Source organism: Rhinolophus hipposideros (assembly GCF_964194185.1).
Source record: "Rhinolophus hipposideros genome assembly, chromosome: 16".
Classification (NCBI taxonomy): Eukaryota; Metazoa; Chordata; class Mammalia; order Chiroptera; family Rhinolophidae; genus Rhinolophus; species Rhinolophus hipposideros.
In genome coordinates, this window is record NC_138062.1 from 50,939,540 (window position 1) to 50,956,128 (window position 16,589).

The following is a 16,589-nucleotide window of genomic DNA, read 5'->3' on the forward strand; positions in this document are numbered from 1 at the left end:
ATCTGAGCCTCCCACTCCTGAGACCTGCACATCTCCTGAGTCCCCTTTCTCAGAGCAGCTCACTCGTCCTCAGAACCTCCCGTGGCTCTCAACACCCCATTCATCTCTAGAAGTCCGAGCCCCAGAACCCTGCTCAACCCCCTCATGCTCCTCTCAGTCCCATCAGGTGGGTCACTAGGACTCCCAGCCTCCTGGTTCTTCCCTGGGAGCTTTCCATGAGGGGAACAGTTTTGTGATGACGGTGGCTGGGAGAGTAGAACAATGATTTTCTCAGCTGTAGAAGTCAATTCTATTCACCTGTCAAGATCTGGCTTAAACGTGACCCCTCTTTTATTCATTCTCTTTGCAGCATTCCAGACCTAGAAAACCCTAGCACTTGGTTACCGAATGAATGGGTGCTTCCAGAAGACCTACTTTGTGATGCACCCCCGAGTGTGACAGAAAAGGAACAAACTGGACACGAATTACTTCTCCAAAGTCATGGGACCGCCTTGAGCTTGTTTGCTTTGAGGGCAGACTCCAGATGGAGGCTCATAAAAGGTCAGCCTGGCTGCCAACCCTTCAGGGCAGGGTCTTTTTCCCATTGCTGCTGGAGAAGAAATGCAATAACCATCTGGTGTGATTTGATTGGGGGACTCCAAAAGAGACAGCAGGGAATGGAAATGAATGACGTGGGCCAGTGTAAGAACAACTTCGAAAGCTCCCTAACAAAGGAAACCCCCCACTTTGCCCCCATAACAGGAAGTACTAGAACATGTGGACACCATAGACAGCAGATGCCGTGTACAAAATGTCAGCTAGCTGCTGGCACAGCACTTGCACAGGAGGCCTGAAAATGGTAACGTTGGTGTCCTTCAGAGAATGAGGTGGGGGTGGGTGGGTGGATGTTTCAAAGCTTCAAGGACCAGCAGAGATGAAAACTTGAAGTCACCTGGTAGAGAAGAGAGACCTACAAGAGGGAAAAACTGAAGGGACCAAATCCCAAAGGATATTTAAGGAGTGTGAGTTAGAATCTGGAGGATACTGATTGTAAGAGTAGCCATCTCAAAGCAGGTAAAACACAGAGCTGCCTTTTGGAAACTATAGGAATTGCTTGGCTTCCTTGGCCCCCAAAGTGACATGTCTGTCAAAAAGCCCAAAGCTCCATGGAGGCAAGGATGGCATCTTTCATGGGCATGTGGCCAGGCACATGGTGGAAGCTGCTGGCTTGGGTCATCACCTCTGGAGGTACAGGTCCCAGGTCCTAGGAGCTGTGCTGCCCACCTTGGACCTTGGAGAACTACCCAGTGCCCCAGTTCATTTTGCTTCCTCACAGAGCTGCCTTAGGGCAGGGGGTTTTCTCAAAGGGAATCCCAGCCTCATTTAATGTAGAAGGACCTAGATGTTTTTGGTTCTTTGGCAATGCATACTTTACTAGTTTAAGAATTTGGCCGCTGATGGAGGGTCTGGGTTCCAATTGGGCTGTTATTCAATGTGCACGTGAAGTGGGTCATCACCCTGTCTCCTCCTTAGGTGGAAGCAGAGAATCCAGATCCTGGTCTATACCACATTTAGCTATGAGCATCAAAGAGGGGGCTCATCATCACGAGTATGGCATGTCTGAGGCCTTGGGGGGCAGTGAGGTGAGGGGAAAACCAGGCTGAGCTTGTGGTCAATTCCGCACTTTGTGGGAACCTGAATCCCTTTCTCCAGGGGCCTCTATAGTGTCCCTCGATGCATCTCTGTGCCCCTTCAAAGCTGTGTACCCATGGGCCAGATTTCAACCTCTCTGAGCCACTGTCCTCACATGCAAATAAGTGTAATACCTGCAGGTAATGAAAAAATAATGCACCTAAAATGCTTGTCAGTGTGCCAGGTAACATCAGAGGAGCCTGAGAAATGGCAACAGTCGAATTTTCACCCTGCTCCATGGACCCCAGTACCTCTGGCCCGTAAGTGTGGTGTGCAATGGGATGGACACACCTAACTGGTAACAACCTGGGCTCGGATAAAAGGGCAGGTGGGAGAGAGAAGACTCCCACAGGTCACAGACGACTCTGGGTTCCAGAGGATGGAGACAGGCAGGCAGCAAGTTGGAGGCAGGGGAAGAAGTGGAGAAGACAGGCAAGAGGGAACAGACGCAAGACTCCAAGAGAGATGGAGTGACAGCCAGTCAGAGACTGAAGGGGAATGAGAACAGGACTGAGGAGAGGCCACGTGGAAGGATCCCTGCCCGGCTAAAGCTGAGGAGGACAATTCTGAGACACAGCGACAGACCGAGTTGATGACAGAAAGTGCTTTGGAGACCTCAGAGGAGAAAGAAGGGTTTACTCCTTAACATGCCCTTCCCCCATGGGAGCCCCTAAGTCTAATGGGGACAGGCAAGCTCCAGAGGCTGCAAGGGGCCACACAGCTTTCCTAGCTCCCAATGAGCACCCCTCAGTCTGTGCCCCTGGAGAATCAGCCTCAGGCAGATAGACGGTGTAGCTACGGTCCGTCTTTGTCACACTGGGCAGCGTGGCCTGAGAGAGACCGCATCTCTCCCACCTTTAACAGCCATGCCACCATGGACAAGGAAGAAGTCCACAGGGTTTACCAGGGATGTGCAGTAAAAACAGAAAATAGTTCATTAAGAACCCCACAACCTGAGATCACTGAAGAGCCAGAGGCCCACACCCACAGGCCCTGGGGTAGAGTTGTATCTGGGAAGGCCTGGCAGTGGTGTCGTGCCATCTAGACCAAGGGTCTGCCTTTAATTCTGTCCCTCAGATTGGGTTGCGCCAGGCACCTCCACGAGTTGTCAGGGGTGCCCTCCGGCACTTGCTGCGTCCTGTTGAAGTCCAAGGTTGGCTAAAGGGTGGAGTCCATCAATGGGTGGCCATTCTCAGGAATCATGATGCGAGTGCTGGCCCCTATCCGGGCAGAGGATGCACTGCGGGTGGACTCGCGGGTGGACTGGCGCAGGCACAGACAGCAGAGGAGGCGGCGGAAGGTGCGGCGCATCTCGGCATCCCGACACGAGTACACCACGGCATTGACCAGCGAGTTGGCCTCAGCCAAGAGTAGGAAATACTTCTCCACAGCCAGGACGTTGCAAGACTTGCAGTCCAGACCATCCAGGAGCAGCACCACCTGGGCCGGTGTCCAGCAGACCACAAATGCCCCTGTGGGATGGAGCCTGAGGTGAGCAGGGTCAGCTGTCGGGGGGCCTGGCACCCACGGCTCTGAGCTCAGGACTGGAGGGGTATGGAGAGCTTGGACAGTGGTTCGCAGTGCCAGGGTGGTCTGTCTTGCTGCCTTGGCAGTGTGATAAGGCAGAACTGCAAAGAGGGGGCACCTTTCCTATCTGGTACGTGGTGGCTCTAGGCCTGGATGGTTCTACACACACAAAGGAGGAGGATTGTTTTATGGGGGAAAGGAGGTCACTGTGGGACAGACCAGTTACTTGGTGGGGAGAAGGGGATCATTGGGAAGAGTTGCTCCATGTGTGTGTGTGTCTGTGTGTGTGTGTGTGTCCTAACAGGAAAGCCTCCTGTCACCTCCACAAAGACCACCCTACATTTCAACAGCCAGAGTGACCACATTACTCCCTACTAAAAACTCTTAAGGGCTTCCCACAGAACTCAGAACAAAATTAGACTGCCGTCTGTGCCCTTTGAGGCCATGCTGACCTCCTCTCCTCTCTGGAGGTGCTGGCCGGGTCCTGCCTGGACTCTCACCTTCTTGTTTTGTCTGCTTGGAACTCTTTTCCCTCCTCCAGCATTCAGGTATCTGCTGAGATATCACCTCCTTGGAGAACATTCCCCACCCAATCATCGCCTCCCATCATACTCCATCAGGTCTTGGAGGAGTTGGGGGAAGTGGGGTCCCACTCACCCAGGATGATGACAACAGTCTTGACCAAGCTGAGCGTGGTCTCGCGGTAGCGGGGGTGGCAGCTGACATGCTCCGCCATGCGCTGAACCCGTCGTCGCACATAGAAGAAAATGCGGGTGTAGACAGCCACCATGAGCAGGAAGACGAGCAGGCTGGACAGGGCCCAGACGGCCAGGTATGAGCGGCTGAGCAGGGGGGCCATGCGTGAGCAGCTGTCCAGGGCACAGAGGCAGTGCCAGGAGTGGGCAGGCAGCAGCCCCAGGCCCAGAGCGGCCACCCACACGCCCACAATGAGCATGACAACACGGCCGCGGGGCAGGCGGCTGTGCAGTTGCACGGCCATCACGCTGCGGTGCCGCTCCATGGCGATAGCCAGCAGTGTGGCCACTGACGCTGTCAGGCTTGTGTCCAGCAGGCCCTGCCGCACGAACCAGCCCTGGAGGGAGAGCCGAGCTGTGCGCGGGCCGGTATGGAACATGAGGAAGAGGTAGGCCACGCCAGCAAAGAGGTCGGCTGCAGCCAGGTTGCCAAGCAGGTAGTAAATAGGCTGGTGGAAGCGACGGTTGGAGGCGATGGCTGCGATGACCAGCAGGTTGGTCAGCAGCACCAGCACACTGACAGTCAGCCCCAGTGCCACCACAACCACATCTTTGGGCCGCCAGTGGGAGCTGAGCTCCTTGCCACTGTTGTTGTAGAAGAAGCCGATGGTCTCGTTGTAGTAACATTGGCCCATGGTGACCATCTAGATGCACAGAGGGAAAGGTCAATGCAGGCAGAGCTTGGTGAAAGCAGCAGCACCCAGAGGAGAGGGTCAGGACAGAAAGGACAAGGGTCTCAAACTCAAATGCCTCAGGGCAAAGTGGTGGTAGTGGGGACCACGGTGACCTGGAAAAGAAGCTGGATGGATAGGGACACCTGTCACTTATTTACTATTAAGACTGTGACAAAGATATCTCCCAAGTCAAACTACTGGCTGGATTTATTTATTTGTTTTTTTCTTTTCCAATTGGTTTCCTTTTTTAATCTAAAGAAAACCCCTCTGACCACATGCTGCCGATCTGGGTCCAATCTGTGTTGGTGGAGAGTGTTGGGGCAGGACAAAGGGGTCAGATGTGAAAGTAGAGGGGGGTCACTTTGGTGTCGGAGTCACTGCAGAGAATAGAGCCCAGGGGGCATGTTTGCAGGGTGGGGTCATTTTTGGGACTTTGCAGGAGGCCAGTGCTTGGTCGTGGAGGTGACTTCCGAGACAGCTCCAAAAGTTGGACGGCAGGGTTTGGGCAAGAGCGCTCCTGAAGCAGGCGGGGCATCGGGCTCTTCCGGGTGGGACGGAGGACCCTGGTGGCCTCTGGGACCCAAGGTGGCAGCGGCTGGAGGGGCTTCCCAGAGCCCCCAAGGCCGAGGGAGGAGCGGGGGGCGGGGAAGGAGAAAAGGGGTGGGCGCCCGAGCCCCGCGGGCACGTGCCACGCCCTCCCCGGGACCCGTGTCCACCCGCCCCCGTCCATGCTGGCCTCACCTGGGCCGCCCGTCACGCCGCAGACGGAGCGGCCTCGCCGGGGGTCGGGGCGGCCGGTAGACCCATGGCCCAGTAAACCGGCGGGAGCGGAGTAGCGTGCGGGTGCGCCTAGCGCGGGCGGCAGAGAGAGCGCGGGAGGCGGGGTCCCGCCCGCGACGCTCCGTCCCCGTCCAGCCCCGGCGCCCCGCCCCCGCCACCTGGGGAAGCCCCGCCCCAGCCCCGCCACCTGGAGGAGCCCCGCCTCCGCGGCCCCGCGAGGATTGGGTCGCCCGGAACCGTAGCCCCCCATTTCCTGCCTGCCTCGAGGCTCCTTGGTCACCCCTTCCCACTTCCGGCGTGGGACCCCTCCCGGTCCCCGCACACCTCGCGCGCCCGCAGTTTCGGGCCTTCGGGGCAGCTGAGTCACTCGCGGCCGGAGAATTCCCGCGGTGACCTCACGGCGCCCGGGCTCAGCTCCGGGTGGTCCCAGGGTCCGCACCCCCGTCCCGGCCCCACCCCGCTCCCTCGCGTCCAATCCGCCGCCGAGTTCCAAGCCACGCCCTGATCCGACCGGGCTCCCACCGCCCGGACCCCCTCCCAGTCTCAGCTTCCCCAAAGCTGAGCTGCCGCGCGCCGCGGCCTCCCGAGTCCTGTGGACCTCTTCGGCCTCAGCTGACCGTACTAACACACTCGAGTTTCTTGCAATCACGCCCCCACGCCCCCGCCCCCGGCGGCTCTATCCCCTGCCCAATCCAGGCCTGTGGTGGCCCTGGGCTCCCACGGCCCAGAGCACACAGCCCCATTGTCCCGGTTATCTACACTGTGTTCTATTTGTTTGATTAGGCATGGCCGAGTGGGGATGCGGAGCTCCGGGAAGGCCGGACCGGTGTGACTCAGCCCGGTGCCCAAGTCCAGCCCAGACTGCCTGTAGGTGCTCAAAGAAAGGAGGCCTCAGTTTTCCTGATAGGTAAAATGGGGCCAGAGGATGCTGCCCTCACCTGGCAAAGAAAAACACTCAAGCGTATAAAGACACATTTTATTCAGAGGTTATCAGACCCCAGGCACCACCAGGGATGTGTCTGAGCTGTCCTTCTCCCCCTCCAATAGCTGGTCACTTGGGGCCAGCTAAGGAGGCAGGTGGAGGTAGGGCAGTGGGAAGTGGCTACAACCAAAGTGGCAAAAGGCACCCCTGTCCCAAAGGTCTGAAATCAGGATGGATCCCAAGGATCTTGTGACCTGTACTGCACCTGAGTATTAACCCTGAGTGACCTCTGAACATGAGTGGCCCTGATGTTTGGCAGCGACCTGTGTGTAGTGGGGAGATGCTGCTACATTACCCCCAAAAGGGTTTTAGTCTACCCCAGGAGTGTAGTTTTTCTTTATGAACTCTTGAGACCCTCTAACATAGAACTTCTAGGGATAAATGTGTCCATCTCCTCAGTCCTGGACAGCTTGGTTAGAGTGCTGGGATGGTCAGAGATGGTCTTCGACTTCCTCAGGTTGGAGGTCTGGGCAGCAGGTGGCCTTGGGCACAGCCTCACTGTGCAGCTTGGAGAGTAGCCGCGCGGTCTCCTGGGTGATCTCAAAATGCTTGGGCAGTGGGGCGCGGCGCAGGGGGCTGCCGTCCCGGGAGGCAGCAGGAGGACCGGGCCCCTTCCTCCCCAAGCTCCCTTGGTACCCTTGTGTGACAGGGATCTCCTCACACAATTTGGAAGCAACCAGGGCCAAGCTCGACAGCTGGTGGGTGACAGGCCGCACACCGCCCCGGGGATACTTCACTGGCTGGCGGCTGAAGTGGCCACGAGACTGTGTCCCCAGGAGTGAGTCATCGGGGCCTTGGCTGGACACTGTGGGATGGGGTAGTCAATACTGAGCATCCCTAAGTCCTCTGGATATCCCCCCAGGACTCATCTCTCAGTCAAGCTCCCCTGGGCAACCCCAGAACGCCTGGATTCCTTCCAAACACTCACCTTCCACTCTCTCTTCGTTGGTGTCTTTAGCCACTTCCCCTCTCAGGTCACTCTGTGGAGCGGGAATCTGCAGGGAGAAATCCAAGACCAAGACGCCAACAATAAAATCCCAGTTTTTTTGAGACTCAAGACTCTTGGAGAACTGAGGGTTTGTTCCTGGACATGCAAGTTCCTTTGCAGTTTTGGTGTCGAGGGAGAGATGATGCCCTTAACAGGGTATTGCTTGTCCCGTCGTGCCGGGCAACGTCATTAGTCTCAACTGTGGGCTCCCTGAGGGCAGGAATGTCCTTGTTTAGCAGAGAGCCAGGCCAGGTTGTGACTTAGCCATCTCCACACTAGGATGAGATGAATCTCCCTCCTGCTGTTTTCTGCAACCTTATACCTACTTTTTAGCTCTTTATTCTCAGTTCTACCTTTAGCTAAATGCTAACAGCAGCTGAAGTTCTATATGTCAGATACTGTCCTGAGCAGTTCTGAGCAATTCCAGTTCTCAGAATCCAACAGCACACTGGTAGCTCTAGGGGGTTGTGGAGGAGGTCTGTGCACTCAGAAACGGCAGGTGTAGCAGGATCTGAAGGACAGGGAAATCCCCCTAGGAGTCTCATTTATAAATGTTTTTCACTAACAGTATCCATCACTCGGGGCTGTGGTGAGGATGACAGGAAGCTGATAAAGCGTCTGTGCATAGTAAGTGGTGGCCTACAGACCTCTCTTTGGTGTCACTTTCAACCACATTCCCCTCACTCATTCATCACAGTATTGAACTGGGCCCTGGACATACCAGGTATGTATGCTCCAACCTCAGGGCTTTTGCACTGGCTATTCCCTTTGCCTGGGAGACACTCCCTCTGATCTCCTCCTGCTTTAATCCTCCTTCACATCCTTCCAATCTTTGCTCAAATTCACCTTCTAATGAGACGTGCTCACACCATCCTACTTACTGCTACAAACTGCCCATCACCTCTCACTTTGGTGCCCCTGATATCGCTTACCTTATGCTACCCTTTCTTTTCTCTATAGTACTTGTTACCTTCTAATATCCTATATAACTGACTCTGTATCATATTTCTTGTTTTTCGTTGATTTCTTTCCCAGGAGAATGCAGGTACCAAGAGAATGGTGTCTTTGAGTATTCTGCTCACTGAGATATCTGTAATGCCTAGAACAATGCTTAGCACACAGTAGGTGTTCAATAAATATTCTGTTGAAGAAATGATCACCCATGTTAGTACCTCTGCAGGAGTCTACCCTAATGTTACTCCATTACCCACTACACCATTCCTCACTTTTCCTTCAAAAATGAGCCCAGGGTAAATAAGGAAGGAACAAAAGAGACACCTTTAAAAGGAAAGGAAGACAGGAAAGATGATGAAACAGAGAGAAGATCCTCCTCATGTCTGTTCACCCAGCAGGTTCCTACCTCGGGAGGCGTGGCTTCGGGATGCTTTTCCAGGGCACATTGGGGCTCAGGGTCTGTGTCAGGGTCTGAGGCTGGGGCTGTGGGCAAGGGATCCGGGGCAAGATGTGGGGGTGGTGGCTGGGAGCTGGTTGTGAGGGACCCCGGGGCTGGGCTGGGGTCTTGAGGTGGAGGCTCAGTGGCCAGGGGGAGCTCGTCCATCCCGAAGATCTGCTCGTAGTGCACGATGAGGAACTCGACAAGCTGGGCCTGGTGCCCGGAGTCCAGGAGGTAAGTAACAGAGCCGGTGCCAGCTGCCCCAGGACTGTCCGGTGGCCGCAGCAGTGTGGGCCCAAACACAATGCCCAAGTTGTTGGCAGACATCTTGTTTTCCTCAAACTGTGCAGCCACTCTGGGGATGGGGTGAGGAGAAGGGTAAGGGCACAGAGTACACAGTCAATGGCCATTGGGTAGGACCTGAAGGCCAGGCTAGTGGCGACTTGCCTAAGTCACGGGTGAGTGGTCCTGGTCATTGTTTAAGACCAGCAGTTACATGCCCAGCTATAGGGTTCAGGGGTAGGCACCCAAAGTCAGGAGTCATGTATTAAGGTTTGGAGCTCAGGAAATACATGCAGAGGTCAGAGGTCAGTGTCAGGGGTCAGTCCCAGGGGTCAGTAGACACACATGTCCAGGGAAGGGATCATAGATCCATGCCTCAGGTCAGAAGTCCTGTTTCTAGGTCAGGGACAGTGCACACCTGAACAGATGGGCCACCAAGTGCCGCAGAGTATTGTAGTTAGAGTCAGGCAGCTGTGTCAAGAGGGTCTTCAGCAAGCGGATAACCTCAGGGCTGGGGCTGGGGGTCCCAGGGTCGTGCCCAGGGTCTGCATGCAGGGTCTTAGCCAGAGAGATGAAGGCGTCGTAGAAGTGGAAGGGGACCACAGGGTCAGTGAGCTGGGGGTGGAAGGGCAGCGGGGACATGGGTGTGGGTGGGCTGCAGAGGTTCCTTAGCCTAAGCCCACCCTGCCCCCTGCCCCCTGCCCCCCGAGCACCCACCTCCTGCAGGAACCGCTTGAGGACACATGAGACATCATGAGGTGAGTTTCCTGACAGGTCCACCAACGCTCGGCCGTTCTCGAAAGCTTGGCATAGCCGTTCCACACGGACGCGGGACCCGCTGACTCGATAAATGCCCTGCAGGGTAGGGTGGGAAATAGACACCTAGGTTTTAATACAGCCATAGAGGTCTGGGTCACTGCTGGGAATGGTCAAAAGTTAAGGATCAAAGTGGCACCTGCACACCCAGGGCGCGCTGTTCTATCTCGGCTGTGCATCGGGTGACTACAAAGGGCACCTCCTCTGGGAAGTCCCTGGGCAGCTGCAGGAAGTCGACCCCAAAAAGGGCTGTCCGGGCTGGGAGCCGCCTGTGCCCACAGAGGATCAGCAGAGTCTCGAGGCAGCGCTTGTGGCAGGTCAGAAAGCACTGGGGGGAAAGTCACAGGGTCAGGGAGGTCATTGCGGGTCAGCAAGGGAAGGGAAGGGTGTAAGGATCCTCAGGGAATGGGAAGCTCATGGAAGTCATCAGATTAGGGTTAGTCCTAGGGGAGGGAAGGTCACAGGAAGATCAGGTCATGGAGGTGCCTGGGGTGAGGGAGGTCACTGGTGGTCAGCAGAGGGCACTGAGTCATCGGCCCAGGACATACCTCCTCACACTCGGTCCCGCTGACCATGAAGGCCTCACACTCCCGGCACTTGGCTGGGCCCCTCAGCCGCCGCAGCCGGTGGGTCTGGGCTGCGCTGGACAGCGTCCACTTCCTGAAGGGGCTGCCTGACCCATTCTCGAGCCCATCTCCCAGGTCTGCAGGAAAATAGGGTCAGGGGTCCTGGCCACCACTTCCCCACCTGCCCAACCTGCTTCCAGCCTCACCAGGGTCTCGCTCCTCAAAATCATCCGAGGACTCGGTGCCTATGGACGAGATCTTCACCAGTCGCCTCATGCCAGGACCTGGAGTCAGAGGGTCACAGAAGTCGGGGGTCACAGGGCTCATGGGGAGGCTCCAAGTTGAAGGAGACATTTCTAGTTTTCAGGCCTTCCAGAACCACCCACAGATGCCCTTTGGGGAAAGTGATAGAGGTCATGATGGGGTCAGATAGTTCAGAGGTTGAGGAAATAGGTCAAGGGTGTGGGTAGGTCAAAGGATAGGTTAGAGACTGAAGGTCAGAGCCTGGCCAGGGGCTGGAGGATGATCAGAGATCAGGAGTGGGTCAGGCCAGGTCCTGGCCCCACCTGGGCTGGACGTGGGAGAATCCAGGGACCGAGACTCGCTGCCACCGCCCACGCTGTCCACATCACTGCCTGGAGTGGGGCCCGGAGTCCCTAGGAGGGGACAAGCCAATTAGGATGACCCTCTGTCCCACCATGGTTCCTGCCCAACCTTCACTACACTCACCCTGCCAGCCTGTGCCTGTGTCCTCCCAAGGGCCTGGCTCAGCACTCTCATCCAGCTGTGGAGGTGGGGGGCCGGAGAGCTTTTTTCTTGTGTCTTGAGGGGAGCTGAGAAGAGAGGTTTGAGGGCTCTAAGAACCAGGACACTGGCCAGGGGTAACTACTCAGGCATCGTGCCTTGGATCCAACTCCAAGTACTAGGGTCTGCAAGCCCTGATGTGCATGCGTATCGGTGGCCCCCAGTGCAGTAAGCCCAAAGTCTTGACCCTCTCAGGACTGGGACAAGCTCCCCACCTCCAAAAAGAGAGTCTTGGGTACTAAGTCCAAGTACTGAGGCTTTGAGTTTTCTGACCCTGAGTTGTAAGCCTCATGATGCCAACAATTGGCACTGTGACTCTGGAGCTCCCTCTCCACCTGACAGTGATCTTAGAGGCCCACCTGTGCAGGGAAGGCACGAACTCCTGGAAAGAGAAGGCAGGCGGTGGAGGTGGGGGGGCCTCAGGCCGCAGTGCCCTCACGAACTCCTGGTAGCGCTGACCGGGCTCGAAGGGTGCACAGCACTCTGCCAATGCGGCAAAGGAGCGGGGACCACGCTCTGCTTGTGCCCCCCGCAGCCTGAACAGTCTCAGGGTCACCTGCCAGGTGGAGACCACACGTGAGAGAGGAGGGTGGAGGCAGGGAGCTGACCATTGGAGGCGCCAGCTTACTCAGTTAGGGGGCGGGGCCCGGCAGTGGGAGGTGGCTTAGGGAGGAGGGTAGTGACGGGTCAAAGCTGGGCCGTCATCCTGGTAGTAGGGGCACCCAGCTGGGGCCCAAACCAGAAGGGTGCGGAGGGGGTGGGGAGAAGGGTCTCACCCGCCTCATCACTTCGTCCCCCTGCAGCACCAGCTTGCGTATGTGGGACACAATCCGCTGCTTGGCAGCCTCTAAGTCCTGCTGCCTTGCGTTGGCCTCGCGGACGCAGCCCTGGTACAGGGCCTCAGCCTCCTGCGCCTGGAGGAACCAAGGCCCGGCGCATGTGGGAGACAGCACGGACCAGGGGGCCCCAAAGCACTGCGGTGGGGCACGCAGTGGGGGTCCCCACCTTGGCCTGGGCTTCCTCGCGCGAGCGCCGCCGTCGCTCCTGCTGCTTGCTGGGTCCGGGCGAGGCCTGGGGGGCTGGGTCCTCGGGCGATGCCTGGGAACGCACCCGCAGATCCTCGCTGCGTTGTACATACTGGAGCTGGGCCCGCCGGAGCGCCTGCACCGCCTCATTCTGAGGACGGGCCAGGAGCACGGTCAGGGGCAGCGCTCCTTCCTCTCCTTCCCTAGGGTGCCCTCGCCCAGCCTGGGCCTCACCATACGCTTCTGCTCTTTCATCCACTGCTCCTTGAACTCCTTGCGCCACTTCTCAATCTCAGTCCGCTTGGCAGCCAGAGGCTGGCGAGGATGAGGGATGGGGATACTGCCTCAGGGCCTCGGGGTCCTTCCGTTACCCGAGGCCATGCGACTTTCACTCTCTCGGGGGTCTTCTCACCCAGACCTGTTCTCCCCCGCCCCCATGTCTCCGGAGTCTTAGTGGTCACTTTATCCTTTCTGTCTGGACCCAGAGATGCCAAGGCTCTCTTCCTGGAACACTCAGTACCTCCCTGTGCCCCACCAACAAACAAAAGCACAGTTTTGCAATCGCACAGGAAGCCTGGTTTGAATCTCTGCGGGGTAACCTTGGGCAAGTTCCTCAGCATCCAGGGGCCTAAGCTTCCTCGTCAGCAAAACGGCACTGTTGGTAACAGTGCCTTCCTGCTGGGTGGTTGTGACAGAATGATGCAGGGACAGCAGGGCTCCCTCACCTGGTAGTAGTCTCTTTTCTGCTGGGCCACTGTCTCCATGGCCAGGGCTCCGAGGCTGAGGTCATGCTCCAGAAACAGGGTATAGATATACTGCAGGGGCATGTGGCTCTGGGGGTGAGGAGTGCGGTGGGTTGGAGGATGCTGAGAATCTAGGGGGGTTGGGCTGGGGTTCTGGGAGGTTCCGGCTATGGTTACCTGCTGGTGGATCGACACCTTGCCCGTCTCAGCGATCTTCATGATGCTTTTGGCAAATTCCAGCTCTGGGGGAGACAGCAGGGGTCTGAGTCAGGTAGGGTGTGGGCGCTGCCTGCGGTCTGGGGCCTGGGGCTTGGAGCCTGGGGCTAGGCGGAAGGGCCCTCACCGAGGCTGGCTCTCTTTTCGGTCCAGGCCAGTAGCTCCTTGGCATAGCGGCTCCAGGTCTTGGCATACTCCAGGGCTGCATCCACACCCCCCTTGGTCCGAATGAGCCGCAAGTCCAGTTCCTCCCCTGGGGCAGACAGGTGGATCTGTGACCTATGAACCTTGACCTCTCACGGAACCCTGACCTTCCCTGAGCCCCCAGACCAGACCAGTGGCCCTTATTCTACACCCTAAGGCTCCCCCAAACACCCCTTTGTGATGACTTGCCCAGGTTTCAATTTTACACTCATTCTCCACCTAGACTGGGGCTCCCTGAGGACAGGGGCTCAGCTCTGCTGTGTACACTGCAGTGTCCCACATGCACGGGACAAGCAGTCGGTGATGACTTGTTGAGGGACTGACTTCCTTCTGCCTCCACCCCCTGTCCTCAAAGTCCGCTACCTGTAAGGGGTGCAGGAGCCTCTGGGGAGGGGCCACTCCAATGGCTGGTTTCACTGGTCTAAGAGGGAGGGAGACAGTATTCAGGAGCATGTAGAACAGAGGCCCCTGCTCCCAGAGGCCCCCTCCGCCCTGTCCCCGTGGCCCCACCCCTCACCACAGAGGCTGTGGGGGTCTTGTCAGGCTCTGGTTCTCCTGAAAGCGCAGGTTCTCCAGCCAGCATCTCAAGGGTCCTGGGAGGTAAGGGTGTTAGGATACCACCCTCCACCCAGTCTGTCCTGCCTAGGGGTGCTGGGGACCCCAGGATAGCTTGGGGGATGGTCTTGGATATCAACTCTGTGACATCTCTTATATCTGAAACCTCTGAGGGATGGGGTGGGAGGTGGGGGCAGGGGGGTGAGAAACCAGGTGAGTTTTTTTTATGGGATTGAGACAGAGTTTGAAGGGTTACAGGTAACTTTGGGGTCCACAGAGTGGGATGATAGGGATCTCAAATGTTTAAAGGGGTCACAAGGATATGTGAGTGTTCTAGGACTACTTTGGGGATTGCCAGTGGATTTGGGGGGTTGAATTTGGGGATATTCAGGTGTTTTGGAGATCCTGGCAGGATTTGGGGGTGACCCAGGGGGGCAGGCTTAGACTCACACGTTCCCCAGTGAGATCTCAAGGTTGTCCAGGCTCCGGAAGATGTCACTGTACCTCTTCCTGCTTTCGGAGGCCGGGGGTAGCCCTGGGGGAGGGGAATGTCACACATGGGCCAACAGAAGCCTCCCTCCACCCACAGCACCTTGGCTGGTTGTTTGGAGGGTGGGGAAGAGAGACAGAAAGAGGAGAGACAGAGACAGAAAGTTCTGGCTCCTTGGGGAGTATGGTATGGTGTGGGTGTCTGAGCTAGGATGCAAAGAGCCTGCGCTTGGGTGGGGCTGACTCAGGGCAGGCAGATGGACTCAGGCACAACACAGAGAGCAGAGATACCCACAAATGCACAAGCTCAGAAGCAAAGCGACAAAACAGATGCCCCAGATGCAGCCACGCTGTCCCTAAGGGACAGCTAACTTGACAATGGAACTACAAAGATCTCAGGCCAGACAGATGGAAATACACACGGGACAGACAGGCGCAGAGCTGTGGCAGAAACACACATGGGGCAGACTGAAACCACGAGGCACCTAAAGACCGAATGACACTCAACATACACAGCAGAGACACAAAAGACAGCCCCAAACACAGGTCAGACCTTGCCACATTTCTGCCACAGCCCCCCCGCCCCAGGGTCTCCAGATCAGCATTTCCTCTCCCTGGGCTTTGGAGGAGCCGGGCGGGGATCCTGCCGCGTCGCCCTCTCCATCAGCGGTCATGACACCCTGCCCCCATCACAAATATCAGAAGCAGAAGCGGCCACTTCCCCTTCCTGGGCCCCCTCCCCCAGGCATCCGGGGTGAAGACTCCAAAGGGGGAGGGAGGTCAGGGACTGATGTCCCAGGCCCCTCTGGGCTTGGGGGTCCGCACAGTGGAGGATCCCAGAGTTCTCCCCATTCAACATTTCTTCTCCCTGCTCTGTGGACGGAGAGGGACAGCCCTGGCCCCTCAAGTGGGGTAAGCCGGGGGATGCCCCTCTCGGATCCCGTATCCCAGACCGCCTACCCGGCTCTGCTGCGTCCATGGCCCGGACCAGGGATCGCTCGGCGGGGACTGGGACTGGGATGGGATCGCGCAGCGCAGGGGCCTAGCCCCGATTTCCTCCTGCGGCTGCTGCCGCCAGGCTTCCGCGTTGCCCCGCCCCGCTGCCGGCCACGCCCTCATCCAGTGGAGGCCCCGCCCAGACCACGCCCTTGCCTGTAGGCCCCGCCCTGAGGTCCGCAAACCGCAGACCGCGCCCCCGGCCCGAGCGGAGAACGGCCAGACGTGCTGTAAGGGCGACCACCCCAGGCCGAAACTTCCCAGACCTGGACACCCCAGGATTCCATCCCGGCCAAGACTCCCTTCCTAGCACACTTTCCCCCGGAGTGACCCCAGAGTCTGCCTGTTCCCAAACCTGAACCTTCCAAACTCCCAGTGACAGCCCTGCCCAGGGGTCTCCGGAACTCTTGAACCCATTCCGCCCGACCTGAGCCATGGAGCCCCCTGGTGGACGCTTGATGTCCTGCCCAATTCCAGGCGAATCTTTAGTCTCCTAACGGTTTGTGGCCAGGGACACCCGGCTTGGAGGGGATTCCCAGATCAGGCTCTTGAGGTCCCGATTATAGTGCAGCCAGAAGCGCCCCTGGCATCTCTGGGAAGAGGGGCACAGAGACCCTGTCTTAAGCCTCCAAAGAATCATCCCCGGCAAACCCAATTTCAGAGTGCTCTTTCCAGTCACTTCAAGTTGTCTTAGGGATTTAGTGACCTACATTCCACATGACCACAGCCACTCTTCTGCTGGGTGGGGTCTGGGGCCACTACCACTCTGGAGACCTTGGCCAGCACTCAAGGCCCACGTGATGCTCATAGGCTGGTCACTCTGCTTCTCAATACCTTCCTGGGACTATACGCCACACTTCTCTATGGGGAAGCCGGACAGGAGTGGGCTGCTGAGGATGGCCAAGGGGCCAGGGCTGGAAAGGGCTGAGATGCTGCCCCACTGAGCATGGGAGGGACAAGTTGCCCAGAAGCCTGGGCCTGGGTCCCCTGGTCTGAGGTTGTCACATGCTTGTCAGTTACCAAAGAAAAAAGCACCCACACCCTTCACGCAGTGGGATTTCTGTCTGGAAATAACTGCTTCCTGAAGTGTTTGGCTGTTGGAAAGGCCTATCTCCAACTGGCT

At 57.5% G+C, this 16,589-nt stretch overlaps 2 protein-coding genes across 6 annotated transcripts; both read right to left on the bottom strand.

Moving 5' to 3' along the window:
- Nucleotides 1-2,289: 2,289 nt before the first annotated feature.
- LPAR2 (lysophosphatidic acid receptor 2) lies at nucleotides 2,290-5,885 on the bottom strand. 2 transcript variants are annotated; one of them, XM_081077347.1, is made up of 3 exons: nucleotides 5,732-5,885; nucleotides 3,856-4,597; nucleotides 2,290-3,143 (listed from the first exon to the last, which is right to left on the bottom strand). In XM_081077347.1, the coding sequence occupies exons 2-3, from the start codon at nucleotides 4,595-4,597 to the stop codon at nucleotides 2,830-2,832; spliced, it is 1,056 nt and encodes a 351-aa protein (XP_080933473.1). In that variant the 5' UTR covers nucleotides 5,732-5,885; the 3' UTR covers nucleotides 2,290-2,829. The 2 variants fall into 2 exon arrangements, with proteins under 2 accessions (XP_080933473.1, XP_080933474.1); XM_081077348.1 differs by lacking the exon at nucleotides 5,732-5,885 and adding an exon at nucleotides 5,369-5,554.
- A 483-nt stretch (nucleotides 5,886-6,368) lies between these two features.
- On the bottom strand, nucleotides 6,369-15,556 carry GMIP (GEM interacting protein; the record flags this gene model as incomplete). Of its 4 annotated transcripts, none has more annotated exons than XM_081077349.1 (21): nucleotides 6,369-7,194; nucleotides 7,318-7,384; nucleotides 8,738-9,125; nucleotides 9,471-9,667; nucleotides 9,770-9,907; nucleotides 10,008-10,196; nucleotides 10,417-10,571; nucleotides 10,641-10,718; nucleotides 11,001-11,090; nucleotides 11,164-11,267; nucleotides 11,598-11,794; nucleotides 12,015-12,152; nucleotides 12,244-12,414; nucleotides 12,498-12,578; nucleotides 12,989-13,096; nucleotides 13,184-13,248; nucleotides 13,350-13,475; nucleotides 13,790-13,847; nucleotides 13,944-14,019; nucleotides 14,432-14,516; nucleotides 15,431-15,556. In XM_081077349.1, the coding sequence occupies 21 exons, from the start codon at nucleotides 15,447-15,449 to the stop codon at nucleotides 6,821-6,823; spliced, it is 2,904 nt and encodes a 967-aa protein (XP_080933475.1). In that variant the 3' UTR covers nucleotides 6,369-6,820. The 4 variants fall into 4 exon arrangements, with proteins under 4 accessions (XP_080933475.1, XP_080933476.1, XP_080933478.1 ...); XM_081077350.1 differs by having other exon boundaries at nucleotides 13,184-13,268; nucleotides 15,431-15,540; XM_081077352.1 differs by lacking the exon at nucleotides 15,431-15,556 and adding an exon at nucleotides 15,024-15,144.
- Between the last annotated feature and the right edge of the window lie 1,033 nt (nucleotides 15,557-16,589).